Source organism: Polypterus senegalus, chromosome 6 (assembly GCF_016835505.1).
Source record: "Polypterus senegalus isolate Bchr_013 chromosome 6, ASM1683550v1, whole genome shotgun sequence".
In the NCBI taxonomy this organism is placed as follows: Eukaryota; Metazoa; Chordata; class Cladistia; order Polypteriformes; family Polypteridae; genus Polypterus; species Polypterus senegalus.
The window spans coordinates 14,602,614-14,619,702 of NC_053159.1; the positions used below are offsets into that span (position 1 = coordinate 14,602,614).

The 17,089-nt window shown below is 42.1% G+C and overlaps 1 protein-coding gene across 1 annotated transcript in view; it reads left to right on the plus strand.

The window, feature by feature from the left end:
• The window catches only part of marco (macrophage receptor with collagenous structure), a 96,721-nt gene that overhangs the window by 27,052 nt on the left and 52,580 nt on the right, over positions 1-17,089 (plus strand). The window contains exons 8-10 of the mRNA XM_039755411.1: positions 4,742-4,840; positions 5,332-5,385; positions 16,730-16,783. Of these exons, the coding sequence (XP_039611345.1) occupies positions 4,742-4,840; positions 5,332-5,385; positions 16,730-16,783 (207 nt within the window). The remainder of the gene's footprint in view (positions 1-4,741; positions 4,841-5,331; positions 5,386-16,729; positions 16,784-17,089) is intronic.

Here is a 17,089-nt window from a genome sequence, read left to right on the forward strand (position 1 = left end):
AATATTTTGAGCTACAAATTATTTTTCTTTCATGGCCTTCTTTGGTTTTATTTCAACGTGTGAGCATTTTTTAAGGTAAAACAGGCAACCTTTGGAGATGTCTGAGTAGGACGTATGTGGAAAACAACTGCAGTCACCAACGATGTTAAACGAAACAGATTAAAAGTGACATGTGTATGTTCTCAGATTACTTTTAAGTAACGAGTAATGTAATGCAATGTTTATTTTACTAAAGTAAAATACCCAAAAAAGAATTCACTAAAAAAAAAAAAACTTTCTTTTTTCAATGTAAACAAGAACTTTCCATGTTTTCTAACCTTTGCTGTATTTGTTTGAAACAAGTCGGGTGCAAAGGGTGCTTGGCACACAGGCACTGAAGACAACAATTGAAAAAGACCCATTAATATTATGAACATTGTAATTAATGCTATATTTTCTAGACATTTGTTTTTGACTCCGTATTATATCAAAGTGGCCATCTGATAATCATAAACCATGGTGTGCAAGTAGAATTTAAACGGGGGCCGGGGTGCCTGACCAAAAACAGATGCCCAGGTCAAGGGTTTTCAGACTCCTGTCCATGAAGGGTCTTTTACTGGTCCACAAAAAAATGGAATGATCTACTACTTATGTTATTTATCTTGTTAAACTATACATTTAAAGTGTATGCACCTCGTCTGTATGTTAAATTGTTCAGAAATTATAACACAGCGTGCTTGTTTAAAACGTCGTCCCAAAGGCTCACTCATTGCGATTGGCTTATTTCATATTGTTACTACTGGGCCGCTGTAGTGTAGTGCTGATGCATTATTGCTCTTTTATATCGCTCTTTCAGGTAGCTCACTCATAGTTGGAATTCTAAGGTGACTTTGGCAGCATTGCCATTTTCATCAGCTCCTCTGCAGCGGGCATTGAAGCTGCTTATTTGTCTTGTGGCATGCCAGCTCATACTATGGGTGACTCATCCCTTGGCATGTAAAAAAAACCAAACTGTTTTTCATTATTTTAGTATATGACGGTGCAGTAACACTCTAGTTTTAGGTACTGCAAAAATGCATCTGCAGGTAGTCCCCAGGTTACAGACATCTGACACATGCGCCTCAGTAACTGCCGCTCCATCATCTTCGGCCTGGGGATGCTGCAAGGGGTGGCTGGAGGGGGGCGATTTCGCTGTTCGCGCAGTGTAGTGTCCCTCAGGTGGCTCCTAGCAGCAAGTGGTGACCCGTGGTCCATAGTCACCAGGGCCACAGCTATCGCTTGTGTGCTGGACGGAGGCTTGATGGGGCGGTTCGCTGCCTGCCCACTACGCCACCGCAGCTACTGCTCCTGACTGGACACAGGGTGGATGGAGCGGAGGGGGGCGTTTCACTGCCCACCCATCACACACGGCTACCCGATTCATTCTCGGTGGGCGACTGGTAATGCTGCAAGCGGTGACCCATTTGTGGCTGAACGGAGGCCATTGAGGGTGAATGAGGTGACGGGGGACAGCATTGTAGTGTGCATCGGATGGCTGCCTATTGAATGGGGGCAGTAGTGGGTGATTCACTACCCACCTTTAGCCCCACCCTGTTCACTCTCAGTGGGCGGACGCTGCAGGCAGCATACTGTAGTGGAGGTGACTGTGTAGTGGGCGAGTGGTGAACCCCCCTCGTCACCCCCATTCATTCTCAATAGCAAGCCTGCTTGTACTGTTACGCACACAGCAGGAAGTTGGCTCTCGTCAGTACACCAGTTGACAACGGGTGCCTTCCTGGTGTGATAGCGTGGACAGAAGAGCTCATCTTATCCTTTTGTCTTCACCCATCAACAATGTCTCTGAAACACAAATCTGATGCAAGTGATGGTGATACAGTAAAGAAGAGAAAAACCATCACCATGGAAAATAAAGTAGAAATAATAAAAAGGTCAGAGAGAGGTGAAACTCCATCATTCATTGGCAGAGCACTTGGTTACAGTCGGTCAACAATAGCATTTATTAAAATGATGTACCTGTTCCGACTTACATACAAATTCAACTTAAGTACAAACCTACAGTCCCTATCTCGTACGTAACCCGGGGACTGCCTGTATTAATCACTTACCATTATGTAGAAAGATATTAACAAGCACTTCTTTTGATCTTAATAACACAAAGCATCAATGAGGTGTTTTTTCATCTCTTCAATATGGCTAACTGAAATAACTTCACATTGGAATGAGCTGACATACTTTAACTAAGACATGTTTCTCTAAATATTGTATTTCTGAATATAAGGCCTGTGAATCCTTCGTATTTGTTTTATCTTGGTAGAATAATATATTTTGCTCTACTTTCCCCTATTGTATTATTAATATGTAGCCTTAGAATGCCTAATCTCACAGACTTACCACTGTTTATAAGGTATTATCGTATATAACTTATCCCCACCGTCCCCTCTATATCTATAACCTCAGGCAGTTAGATGCAGTAAAAAGACACGCAGGAGTTAAGTTACACATAAAATAATGCATTACTGATAATATTCATAAATTATAACAAAATGCAAAGTACATTTGAATATTGGCAACCATACAAACAGATAAATGGTGATGTGTAGTTTCAGGTGGCACACAGACTTGTAGTTACTTAATGTCTCTAGTTAAGGCATCATTGGTGCTCAGCTTTCAGCCACATGTCTGTTCAATATGGCTGAATCTGTGCTCTTCATTGTGTTGCCTTCAGTTCATGGTGTGATGGTCTTATTCATCAGATCAGTAAGAGAAAGATACTTCTTCATCATCACAGGTTAGCAAGAGAGAGATTGTGAGGTTAAGCAAGTACATTTATAAATTCTCTGTCCAACCCCTAGAGCCAATAGGACATCATAGTACTTAAAGGCCTCTGAGACAAGCCAATTCCAAACAGCCATACCTCAGACCAATGGGGGAATAGAACACCTTAACACCTGCCACCCCCCCAAGACCATATGTTAAGGTAACCTGGCTTCCTTGCGGGGGTTGAAAGACTTCAACAGAGAAATACTAGCCAAACTGGTTTAAGACACATCCCCCAAATCCTGTCATAAAATTACAAAGAGACTTAGTCGTAAACTAAAATGTAAATTACATTGCTTTGCCTAAATTACAAATAAAGACATACAAAACATTTATCAAGTTATATGAAAAATCTCACATCACAACAGTATTAATTTTACCAACATGTTGATATGCCACACTGCACTAAGGTGAATGATCGCATTACTGATGCTTTGTAAATTGAAATTGAAATGTATAATGTTTTTGGGATTAACTGTTAGTCTGTATGTGTCCTTTCAGTCTTTCCATGTTGGATTTTGCTACAATATGCTCAAATAGGAATTCAGGAAATTGACGTTATTAGGGTGTTTCCATTATGTTTTAATCTACTTTACTCTGAAAATGGTAGCTCTTGCACTTTCTGCTCTTACCGTAACAAACGAGAGTAGCAAACGGTCATGTGCCTCAGCTGACAGGAAATGAAACTGCTGTGAGGGCATGTGGCATTACTGACAGAAAAAGAACTGCAGTTACCTCTGCTCACAGTGAAGCACATTGTACAGGCCGACTGATCGTTTTCATCAGAAACACCCATCCATCCATCCATTATCCAACCTGCTATATCCTAACTACATGGTCACGGGGGTCTGCTGGAGCCAATCCCAGCCAACACAGGGCGCAAGGCAGGAAACAAACCCCGGGCAGGGCGGCAGCCCACCACAGTCATCAGAAACACCAGTCATTTAATCTAAGTGTGGCAGAAAGTCATATATGTCCAAAGCATTTGAGGTCCAGCCTTCCTTCACCCACATTATTGGGTTTTGGGTCCTTGACACAGCAAACAGTGGCATAGCTATGCAATATGGCTACCTGGAAAAGAACTGGTTCACAAGCATGCAGCAACATCTATCAAGAAAAGAGTCGTGACAACATTGACTGACATTGAAGAATTTTGTAGCAACCTTGTCCTAATAAAACTTAAAAGAAGAAATCAAAAATCAACATCAGAGTCATAATTTACAACCCCAAAAATGAGTGTCGAATTTATGAAATTGGCCCTGAAAAGACACCAAGAACAGAAACCAGTTCATAAAAATAACGCTGCACTACCTTAACCTTCAGTGGATTTTCTATGATTCAAATTTTAGTGCAGTTAGCTTATTTTTCAAAGCAGGCCCAAGTATTAGGTTTGTGTTGATTTTTCACTTTCATTATTCCTTCAGCTTCCGATAAACATGTCACTCTTAGATTCTTGGTCTCCTGATTATTTTTGATCTCTCAGTTTTGGCCCTGTTCTGTTTCTGAAAATGATTTTGGCTAACAAATTATCTCTGGGACCTACGGTTTCTCACAATAATTCTAAACATGCTACATGTCTCGTAACAACAAGGATTTCCTACTTGCTTCACAAGACTAAATTTGATGTTTTTAAAACCAGGGTGTGACCCCCTTACCATGCGTTGGGCTATTTTTAGCCCACCAATTTCACGAAACACTTTTTTTTGCTGTCTGGGGTCTGTCGCTTGATAAAAATTATAAAATTTAGATGTCTAACCACTGTATGCCTGAGAATTCAAAGCTACTCAAAAATGTTACAACCATAAAATAACATTTTCAGTTGAGAGTCCCTAAAAAAATATTTACTATCGAAGTGCATACCTTTTGTTGAAGGAATAGTCAAATGAATGGAGAGTAAATGCCTAGTTTCTAATTTTTCACAATATTGTTTTCTTGCAAATTTTAGGAATTTCAGGTACGAAAGGAGAAGAAGGACTTCAAGGACTACCAGGAGAGAAGGGTGATACTGGAATTAAAGGAGAAATAGGAGAGAAAGGGTTGCCAGGTAAAAGTCTTCTGCCATTATACATACTTTTAATTGATGGCTTTTAAGTGATGGCTTAACAAATGTTGCACCTGCCTCATGGCGCCAGGGGTCCTATAAAGATTTCTGGTCCGGTCAATCCCCATGAGGAGCTTTTATACTCTCTCTATGGCTATGTGGGCCTTTTCTGAGTAGTCCCATATCCTACAGCTGTGCATATTAGATTGATGGGTGACACTAAACTGTCCCAGAATAACTGACCAATTATTGAGTCATGCAGTCACCTGACATTCCATACTGTTTTCATCAAAGTACCCAATGCTAGGCTCTACCCGTCCCATGAAGCTACAGTGAGAACCGCAGTAGTTCCAGAGACTACATGAATATTTTAAGCACTGCAATCATTTAAGTCTTCTTAAATAACTGGCCCCATTCTCACTTTCAAAGTAATTGGGTTGAAACAGAAAGTGGATGGCTAAAGATTACTGACAATTTTTAATTTTTACACCTAGGAATACAGGGAGTTGAAGGAGCAACAGGAGAAAAGGGAAGCCAAGGAGAAAGAGGTAACAATCCTATTGTATTTTACCATCTGATATGCTGTGAGGTTGCCCATCTGAGCAACAATACACTGGTCTGAAACATTTAACAAGTAAAATATTGTTTTTAATTATAAATAATTTTTTATTTGAATTCAAGAATACAATAAGAAAAATTCAGACATGAGGGTCAGTAGTCTTTGTGCCCTAGGAACCAAATTACCTGAACTATTCTATAACATTTCAGTAATTATTTACCGCTCTGATGCTGATATTTCTGATCATAAAATAGGTCCTTACGATAGCAATTGACAAGAAGAATTCATCATTAATTGCAGAATTACGGCACTTGGAGGTTCCCCCACAGTGCCACTTTGTCTTGCACGATTTGGCTCAAACACTAATCAGCATGTCGGCATCTCATAACAGGCTGAAGTTTCGAGTTTGCAATTTTTCTGTCCAGTCGTTTTAGCTCAAGAAACTGTGACGCACAGACACGCACCTATCATCTAGATTTCAATGTTTTCAATATCAGGGGACCCTAAAACATCGAGAGCCGTCGAAAACCAGATATCGAAATTTTTGATGAATCTAAAGCTTTCGCTCCTCCTCCATAGACGATAGGTTATGGTAGGGGAGGACACAAAGCAAAAATAGTTAGAATGTTTTTAGCACATCACATTTAAGAATGTGAAAAAAGAAATGTAATTAAAATTAAACAAATTACACAATTTATTCATGTATACAGTATTGTTCCAAGTCAAGTTTACATAAACTATTTAGTCAATCTGCTCTTTTTAAACATATATGTCTAGAAAACAATACTACAAATTCGTCAGCTTACATATAACGTCTCTAGTTTTTGTCACTAATTGATTTTTTTCATTTGATGGCGGGATGTTTGAAGACTTTATCTGGTGCTCCACTATGAATCATCCAGCAATAATCCACCATTATACTGACATCCCCATACCCCCATCCCAGGTGCCTTCATTCCATGTCCTTGATATGTGTAATTACCTGAAATTACTGATGCTTGAGAAAACCTAAAGTGAAAACCAAGCAGAAATAAAGATAATTCACAAACCCCAGAAAGACAGCTCCTGGGCCAGAAATGGAAGTCCGGGACTAACCTGTGCCTCCCAGGTATGAAAGTGTACTCGGATTCCAGACAAGAAACAACAAAACATTTATGCTTATGGTCATTTTCATTTTACTTGATGGCTTTATTAACGTACCCTAAAATGCATTACATTTACATTTATACAAAATGGAAGGCACATGTTCCAAATACAGGACCGTCAAATAAAGTATCATGCCCAGAATCATGCAGTATGCCAGGAGCTGGTGTGACACCATACTACATTATCTCATGTTAATTCATTTTCTAACCCACTTTTTATTAACAAGTACAAAAATTGAGATTCTTACAATGACAAATAGTCGCATATTAAGATATATGTTATTGTATTTACACCGATCAGCCCCAACATTAAAACCACCAACAGGTGAAGTGAATAACTTTGGTTATCTGGTTACAATGGCATCTGTCATGTGGTGGGATAGATTCGGCAGCAAGTGAACAGTCAGCTCTTCAAGGTGATGTGTTGCAGGCAGGAAAGATGGGCAAGTGTAAGGATTTGAGTGACTTTGACAAGGGCCAAATTGTGATGGCTAGACAAAGCATCATCAAAATGGCAGGCCTTATGTGGTGCTCCCAGTATGTAGTGTGATGGTGTGGATAGGCTCCAAGCTCCCTCTGCCATTTGGTAGCCTCTTGAACCCGCCACTGTCAATAGTCATAAGCCAGATGAGTCGATCAAATGAGGACACATACATCCAGACAAGTGGTAGGTGGAAAAGATGAGTCAGCCAAATGAGGACACTTAGGGTAGGTGGAAAGTGCCAAGTGCTTTTATTCAAAGCAATACCAAAACCTAAAGTGATACAAAGGTGCAGTGCAAAAGTTCAATAAGTAAATAAATTAACCAATCAGTGATTATTCTGAAGGTTAAAATGCTACAACTAAATCCATAAAAATGAGACTAAAATCCTAAGGCAGTGACAGTTCTAAAATCTCAGTTACGGGTTCATCCTTTTAAAAAGCGACACCTCCTCTGCTTATCCCGCACCGGATCTTGCAGCAGAGGACATGACTAACCGACAGGCATCACCAACCTTCATTTACAGGCCCAGATCACTGCCATCCATGGCTCTCAACAGGGTCCCAATCTGAACCGCACTTCACTCCATTCTTCTCCTGCTTCCTCTACCCCGACTTACACAGGAGTGCTACACCAAGACACTCAACTAGAGTGGCCATCTTCAGCTCCTGGGTGTAGGCCTCATGTTCCCCAAGGGGCTCTCCTCCCAACTGCCTCCCTCCTTTCTTCCATGCTGCCTTCTCTCCCGTTCCTTCCTTTGTCTCCCTATTTAAACTTCTGTCCTTTTTTCTTTTGTGTTCTTCTTTTTATCCATTACTCTCCCTTCTGCTGTTCAGGCTCCTCTTATCATGACCTGTCTAATTGAGTTCAGGTGTGATGCGTCTCTCCCTCCAAGACAATAACGAAGCATTCGCACGTGTGTGCACAATCAGCCAGGTACCCCAACTGTCCCCGGAATGAAGCACATTTGCTCCCATCTCCGTCTGATCTGAGCTGTACCTCATGGGGCATGACTTTTAATTTAAAATCTGCCCAGTGCCATGGACCATTTATCACATGCTGTAGTTACTATCTATCAAAAGAAGGTCAACCAGTGAACCAGCGGCAGGGTTTTAGGTGCTCAAGGCACACTGATGCGCATGGCGAGTGTCCGATCCCACACAAGAGTAATTGTAGGACAAACTGCTGAAAAACCTATTGCTGGCCATGACAGAAAAGGTGCCAGAAAACACAGAGCATTGCAGCCAGCACTGTAATAGTGCTACATAGCGTCAGAGTACCCATGTTGAACTCAGTCTGCCACTGAAAGCACCTACAATATGTATGTGAGCATCAGAACTGGACCATGGAGCAATGGAAGAAGGTGGCCTGAGCTGATGAATCCCACATGGAAGGTAAGTGTGTGTGTGTGTCATTTACCTGAGGGAGAGATAGCAGTAGGGTGCACTATGAGAAGAAGGAAACCTGGCAGAGGTAGTGTGATGCTCTGGACATTGTTGTTGAGAAACCTTGGGTCCTGACATTCATGGGGATGTTACTTGGACACGTACCTGTGACATTGCAGGTCAGCTCCTTACTCCCCCTTCTCATTCACGAGCCTCTTAAACCCGACACCGTCGATAGTCATGACCGGGATGAGCTGGACAAATGAGGACACCACATGAAGCAAGGGGAAGGTGAAAAAGAGTTCAGTGCTGTTATTTAAAGCAATCAAAACTAAACAGTGTCCAAAATGAAAGAGCAGTGCTCTTCTCCTTCTGTCAGCTACTCCCGTTAGGGGTTGCCACAACGGACCATCTTCCTTCATATCTTTCTGTCCTCTGCATCTTGTTCTGTTACACCCATCACCTGCATGTCCTCTCTCACCACATCCATAAACTGTCAAATAAATAATCCAATAAAATTGGGGAATGTGGAGGTTAAAAATCAAACAAAAATTTCCGTTAAAAAAAAAGAGGTTAAAATATTGGCAGGAACAGTCCTCTTTTAAAGCCTGATGCCTTTCCCTTTATCTGGTGGCTCCTCTGCTTATCTCATACGGGCCTTGCAGCAGAGGAGTCGCCCTATTGACCTTGCACAGGTCCATTTACCTTCCATCCCATGACTACATACAGGCTGCCTCGCTGGACTGAGACTCAAGTCTCCAATGGCCAGGGCAGTTATGTTGGGGCCTGCCTTTCCCCTTCTCCAGCCTCCTCGACCCCAGCTACATTCCCGGCCTTAAGCGGCGAGCCGTTCACCTTCCAGGTCACTCCTGCTGCTTGGAACTGCTCAACAGGAGCAACCCGAGTGTCAGCCATACACCGGGGCTCTCCTCCCAGTTGCCTGCTTTCTCTCTCACGAGCCTTCTCCCTCTTGCTCGCTCGTTCGCTCGCTCGCTCGCTCGCTCGCTCGTCCCGTCCGTCCGTCGCTCGCTCGCTCGTTCGTTCGTTCGTTCGTTCGTTCGTTCACTCCCTCACCAGCAACTTTTCTTTTACTCCCCTCACACTCGCACTTCTCCCTTTTAAAATGGGGGATGTGACACAGCTGTGACAATTAGCAGTTCATGGCACCGATTACGATTCTGCACCTGTGCACTTAAGTGCGGGTCGCACATGGTGAACTACTCTCGCCACGCTACCCCTCCTCCATCCCCCCCTTAAAGCCGTGAGTGCGGCGATTATTCATTTAAATTTGCAATCAGCCACAGACCTCACTTCACCACTTTACCACCTATCTAAAGATTGTTGCAGACCACGTACGCCTGTTGATGGCAATCGTATTCCCTGACGGCTTGGACTCTTTCAGGAGGATAATGTGACCTGCCACACTGCAAAAATTGTTCAGGAATGGTTTGAGGACTGCGACAAACCAATCAAGGTGTTGACATGACCTGTCCTCCCTGGCCATCGGACCTTACTTTATTCTTTGATACTTAGTATAGCTTAATCTTATTTTTATATTTTTCTCTCTTCATCTTGTAAAGCAGCGGTTCTCAAACTTTCGTATTTCGCGCCCCCTGCATAATATAAAATAGATGAGAATAACCCATGATACAACTAACAAAGGTATGATACTCATGCAGTGTCGCGATATCCTATCATTTTTACTTCCATAAGATTTGCATGGGTTTGGCTAACTTTGATGAAATATTTGCAATTTATTTTTTTAAAGCGCTTTAATAACTGTTAAAATGCCTTGTGTGGTTTTTGGTAGTAATTCTAATCCCAAAAACAAATAAATTATTTATTCTTATTTAATTATTTTTTTATGTAAAGAAACGATTAAATATGTTTTAATTTTTAAAAATCTCATAAACGAGGACACTGATGAAGTCAATCTGCATGAGAAGAACGTATTTTCGTCCAACAAATATTATACCGCTGTTAGTTATATCATGAAAATAACCCAATACGCAGTAAATTATTTAACTCAATTTGGCAATACAGTATTGGCTACGCTGCCAATGTGGTGCAGTCGCGCCACATTATCACCTGATCTACTATAAAGGGTGGTCCAGAGCTAATTATGCAGATCCAGATCGTCTGGATGACTTTGATTTATCCGGGGACAATTCCAGTTTGGCTTGAAGACGATTCTTCATGTCGTCAGCTCGTACACTTCTCAATGGTCTGGGATTTTTTGGGTAATTTTCTATGTAATAAACTTAATAAGTTATAGCGTAATGAAAATTGCATAATTAGATCTGGACCACCCTATACTATTACCCGAATGTTCTCGACAGATACCGATACGTCTCGAACTTTCTGGATTGAAAATACATAACTATAAAAGTAGCAACAGCGGCACCGCTCGTCAGTTAGTCATTAGATCGATGCCTTAGAAATGTTTTATTTTAACTTTAGTTATAATGCATTCGTTGTGATTATATGCTTGCAAATTTAAATCTGAAATAAAAATGTAAAAAAATAATTTTGATGTCTTGTTCATTTATTCGATGCGCCCCTTGTACAGCTTCAGGCGCGCCCCACAGTTTGAGAACCGCTGTTGTAAAGCACTTTGAGCTCCATCATTTGTATGAAAACGTGCTATAGAAATAAATGATGATGTTGTTGTTCACCTCCAAATTCCCCTGATCTCAGTTTGATCAAGGATCTGTAGAATGTGCAGGAAAAACAAGTCCCATCTATTGAGGGCCCACCTTTAAAGACGCTTTTCCACTGCATAGTACGGCACGACACGGTTCAGTTCAGCTCACTTTTGCGGGGTTTTCCACTGGGAACAGTACCTGGTACCTGGTCCTTTTTTTAGTACCACCTCCGCCCGAGGTTCCAAGCGTGCCGAACCGTTACCAAAATGTGACGTGTAAACTCTGCTGGTCACTGATTGACCGGAGAAAATTGTCATTACTGCGTCACTGGCTATTCTTTTCTTTAAAGGTACAGACACACGGAAGTTTCGAGAGTTATCCAGCCACTGAGTGTTTGTAAAACCGGGAACAATCCCATCCCACCACTCTGAAGCACGGTTAAATGTCCAAACAGATGGTCTGTTGCGGCGACTTTTTTGCAAAATGTGGAAGATCTGTAATATACAGAATCAGCATTTTAATGTTACACTGGCAGTTAAGTTCATTTTATGCTTTGCAACAGTGATAAAAGTTAGCTAGCGATGTGCTTTTTTTAGATGCTTACCCTTGCGCGTCATCGAGCTAAAGTGTTGTCGTTGTCTGCGTGTTGTTGTAAAAGTTCCATGGTGTCACGGCAGTAGAGGCGGCGCAACTATAACGACACGTGAATAATCCGGCCCACTCTAAAGCGCTACTAAACTGCAGTCGAAACGCAAACCGAGCTGAACTGAGCCGAACCAAGGTGAGCTGTACTGAACCGTGTCATGCTGTACTATGCAGTGGAAAAGCGGCTTTAGTTAAAGGATTGAAAGGATTTTCTGCTAACATCTTGGTGCAGATACCACAGGACACCTTGAGAGGTCTTGAGGAGTCCCTGCGTCAGTGGGTCAGAGATGTTTGACCACACAATGTTAGGCAGGTGGTTTTAATGTTGTGGCTGATCGGTGCATATCAGAATGTACACGCTGTCTAAGAGTAATTATTCCATAAATACAGGGTGAGTCAAAATTATGTTAACACTATTGGATTATTTTTATGTCGACCACACCTTTTCGGGTCGATGGATAGGTCATGGTGGGCCATTGCCATGGCCTCCACACTCTCCTGATTTGACACCCTTTGATCTCTGGTTATAGGGTATGGTGAAGGAGTGCATGTGTATAGCAAGAACGTTTGTGATATCAATGACCAGAAGGACAGAATATGTACTGTGGTATCATCTGTTCCCTGCAAAATGTGTGCCCGGGCTTTAAATGGTGCTGTTACTCATTGGTTTTTGTGTGTTGAACAAGATGGCAAACAGTTTGAGACATTCCTGTAAATCTTCTTGCACATATAAAGTATGTTTTGTGAATGAATTGTTTCCTCCATTCAAATGTTAACATAATTTTGGCTCCCCCTGCTTAATTCCATGGATAGCACGTGCCTCACAGATTAACTTATAAAGGCAGGTTTTATGAGGTTACAATGATTGAAAAATCAAAGAAAAACAGGAAATGTTTTTAGAATCTAACATGACCAACAGCCAAAAAATAAAATAATAATGATCAAAGGTCATTTTAGTATTAAAAATGAAAGAAAAAAAACAAAAAAACTTCAGAGTTGTGCCATGCAAATAGCAGAAGGTCAGGTTATGAAAACGAGTGCTTGAGAAAGTAACAGACATTGATGTGTTTGCGTTTAAATAGCCAAGTGCCTCAGTGTGGCAATGCACCTTTTACATTACAGAACACCGAATGACACTGCAGGTCTTACGGGGTAGAGCTTATCCCACGGAGCAGGAATCCCCCACTGTTTGGGGCAGCCATTTACATTATATTTCATATTTAAATGTAGAAGGTCAAGTCAAGTCAAGTTGGAGAGCATGCACTGGGCGGCACGGTGCCGCAGTGGGTAGCGCTGCTGCCTCGCAGTTAGGAGACCTGGGTTCACTTCCATGGTGTTTGCATGTCCTCCCCATGTCTGCACCCTGCGTTGGCTGGGATTGGCTCCAGCAGACCCCTGTGACCCTGTAGTTAGGATATAGCGGGTTGGATGATGGATGGATAGATAGCTGAGTTTACATTACAGAACAAAGAATGATATTGCAGGTCTTAAGGGGTAGAGCTTATCCCACGGAGCAGGAATGCCCCCCTGGATGGAGCAGCCATTTACATTATATTTCATATTTAAATGTAGTAGGTCAAGTCAAGTCAAGTCAAGTTGGAGAGCATGCACTGGGCGGCACCGTGCCGCAGTGGGTAGCGCTGCTGCCTCGCAGTTAGGAGACCTGGGTTCATTTCCATGGTGTTTGTATGTCCTCCCCTTGTCTGCACCCTGTGTTGGCTGGGATTGGCTCCAGCAGACTCCTGTGACCCTGTAGTTAGGATATAGCGGGTTGGATGATGGATGGGTAGATAGCTAAGTTTACATTACAGAACACCAAATGACACTGCAGGGCTTAAGGGGTAGAGCTTATCCCACAGAGCAGCCATTTACATTATATTTCATATTTAAATGCAGTAGGTTAAGTCAAGCCAAGTTGGGGAGCATGCACTGGTACAGCACGTTGCCGCACCCACTACACGACGAAACAACTTGGGATCCCAGTTGGCAACCCCCCAGGCAGACACGCGGTTCAGTACCACCCTCCGGAAATTACCCTCTATCTGCCATAGCCAGGTGTTTCGAGGCGACCCCTTGTCCTGGTCCCCAACAATGAGGATCTTACGAGCCAGCTCACCCTCGGGAAACGCACCGCATAACTGACGCTCCCTCACAATGCTGGCAATGTGCCTCATTCGGGACTCTATGAGCAATACAAAGTCAAACCAACGGTACCCAAGGATTTTCCGGAAAGACACAATACTCAAGGAGTCCAGTCTTTGTCTCACGTCACTGGATAGTGTCCATGTCTCGCAACCATATAGCAAGACAGGAAACACCAGGACTCTAAAGATTTGGACCTTAGTCCTTTTGCATAGATATCGGGAGCGCCACACACCCCTTTCCAGCGACCTCATGACCCCCTATGCTCTCCCAATCTGTCTGCTGACTTCATAGGAAGAGTTGGCAGAGAATGATTAGAGGTGGCAAACTGAGTGTTCTGTATGGCTGATGAGTAGTTAGTGCTGCTGCTTCAGTTGCACTGGAGTCTTGGGTTCATATCCTTGAAAAGGCATTACTTGGGTGGACCTCTTGGCATTAACCGAAGTGTGACTCAGGCTTAGAGTTCTATGCAATTACGGTTAACTCCAAGTTAGGCTGACGTTTAATGATCCACTTTGCAGTATTCTAATGCAACCTAGTGGATGAAATAATATCATGCTGTAAAATATCATGAAAAATTGTATGAATTGAATATTCATGAGTGGGTGGAGCCTAAAACTTCAAACACAATGGCAAATGAAAAGCTATTAAGGCAGTTTTAGAATAAAATGAAACTGAACCTTTGATTGAATCAAGCAATAACTGGTCATCAGACATTGACACAGCAAGTGAAAATGATGCATAATATGGTGGTGTACGACCAAAACACGATGATATGTCCGCTGAAGTCAGTTGCGTGGAGCTGCAGTAGCTGGATGACAAAAAGGCAAAATGACTGCGATCAAGTCCAAAGACAAGCAAGACGTTATCCCCTAAATGCTGTTCACAATGTGACAATGTCAATGTTCGTATTTGGGAAAATGTGGAAGTCACTGAGCCTTGTGTGGTGGCAGCCTACAATAACACAAAGGGCGCATCAGTCATGATCAATCGCCTGATCAATCGATCAGGCAATGGCATTCTACCCTCTCGTGTGCATCCATCCATCCATCCATTTTCTAACCCGCTGAATCCGAATACAGGGTCACGGGGGTCTGCTGGAGCCAATCCCAGCCAATATGGGGCACAAGGCAGGAACCAATCCTGGGCAGGGTGCCAACCCACCGCAGGACACACACAAACACACCCACACACCAAGCACACACTAGGGCCAATTTAGAATCGCCAATCCACCTAACCTGCATGTCTTTGGATTGTGGGAGGAAACCCACGCAGACACGGGGAGAACATGCAAACTCCACAATCAACAGAAACAAATATTAGAAAAGTGTGAAAGGAATCACGCTTCTACTGTGCCGATTGCAATTTTGGGCTGTGCTTTGGTGACGGTCGCAAAACGTATCGCATGAAGGTAAATCTGCATGAATGGACACTAGACATACCTTTCCTACTCTATTCATCTTGATGTTTTGGAATTTACTTGCTTCTGTTACATGTAATAACATTTTTTCTTGTTGACAAAATTTCAACATTTTTGGCTCACTTTTCCGGGGGTAAACACAACACTAAGGAGGCTCCGACATTTTTTTTCCTCTTCATTCATTGGTAAGAGAGTCCTGTCTTCATTTTTTAAAAGTCCAATCCCAGGTGAACAGATTTCCTATGTGTGGCGTAATTTCATTTTCTGGAGGTGTTTATCTAACAATATTTCAGCCAAAAAATACAATTTCATGTTGTGAGCAGACTGATGAATGGCTATGATTGTGCAATATCCTTTATAACCATTAGCTGTACACGTCTCGCTATCACGCCGATGAATAAGCGGTTACTGGGTTAGCCTCGTGACCAGTGAATGAGGTGGGCCGGCGGCTCTTCAATTCAAATGCTCGTTCGCGTCTCAGCTCGTTCCATTTTAGTTCACGAGAGCATTTCTCAGAAGTGACTTAATTATCAATATTTTAGCAGAAATGTATGTGTTTGGGATGTTTTGAGTTCATTTGCTTAGATTGAAGGGTTTCACATGAGGATTATACAATACAAGAATCATGAGATTTTTTTATGGATGTTTATACTGCTGTCCAGTGTTGGACACCATGAGCTCTCATTTTGTCAGAATACGTCTTATCTCCATTCTCTATGAAAACATGAGATTTAACTTTTTCATGGCCATCATTACAAACCACATCGGGTAAGTAACATATTTAAAAATATCATTTTATGGTGGAGTATTTCTTTTAAGGCAGATCTTGCACAAACGTTGAAAAGTTTTTTCTTCACACAAAGAACCATAGGCCCCTGGTATAAATGACAAAGTAGTGTGGTGGAGAGCAGAACTTTAGGGAGCTTCAGATCTTGACTTGATGTTATTTTAGACAATCTACGTGAATTGGCTGGACAAGCTTGTTGGGCTGAATGGCTTGTTCTTGTCATAATTGTTCAAATGTCCTAATCGCTTCAGAACAGATTAAAAATGAAGGAGTACTTGCTGGGCTGGGCTCAAGGTTCCTCATGACTTTGCTCAGCATATAGCAGGTTTGGAAAATAAATAAATGGATGGATGGATGTATAGGATGGATAGATGGATGGATGAATATACAAAACTATAGTTTTGATAAAGTATTTACGAAGAGCGGCTGTTAAATAGGACGGCCTTTGAGTGATCACCTTGGGCAATAGCTGCCCTGAAGCAGGTTCTGCTGAGTGAGCCACTTAGTGTGCGCCAAGTGTTGGAAAAACAGAAAGACGAATGTCAGAAGTAACTTCCTGTGAAAATATCTAGCATACAGGCAGTAAGGCACCCTAAACAAGTAAATAGAAACAATGCTTAGTTTTCCAAATGGTGTCTTGTCTTTTGGTTCAGAAGGTTTAATAAATGATTCTGTTTATGCAGGGTTCCCAGGAGCACAAGGAGTTGCTGGCATAAAAGGAGATAAGGGAGAAAGAGGTAATGTAACATAAACATTTATACATCTGAAAAAGAGGCAAACAAACTTTCACAACTTTCCATTCTGGGATCTGCTTAGGTTGAAATAAAATACACAATGAACCACATGTTCATCTCATAGTCCCACTTTAAGCTTATTGGTGGGAAGCAGACGTGGCCAGAATTGCAAGGACTGGATGAAAGACAGGCAAGGAGACAAAGAGTGGCATCCACACGTGTGACTTTTACAGTAAAGTGAATATTAGACAATTAATTATATATCATTGTTTCCTCCGTTTACCGCCCCCTAGTGTTAATCGACTTATC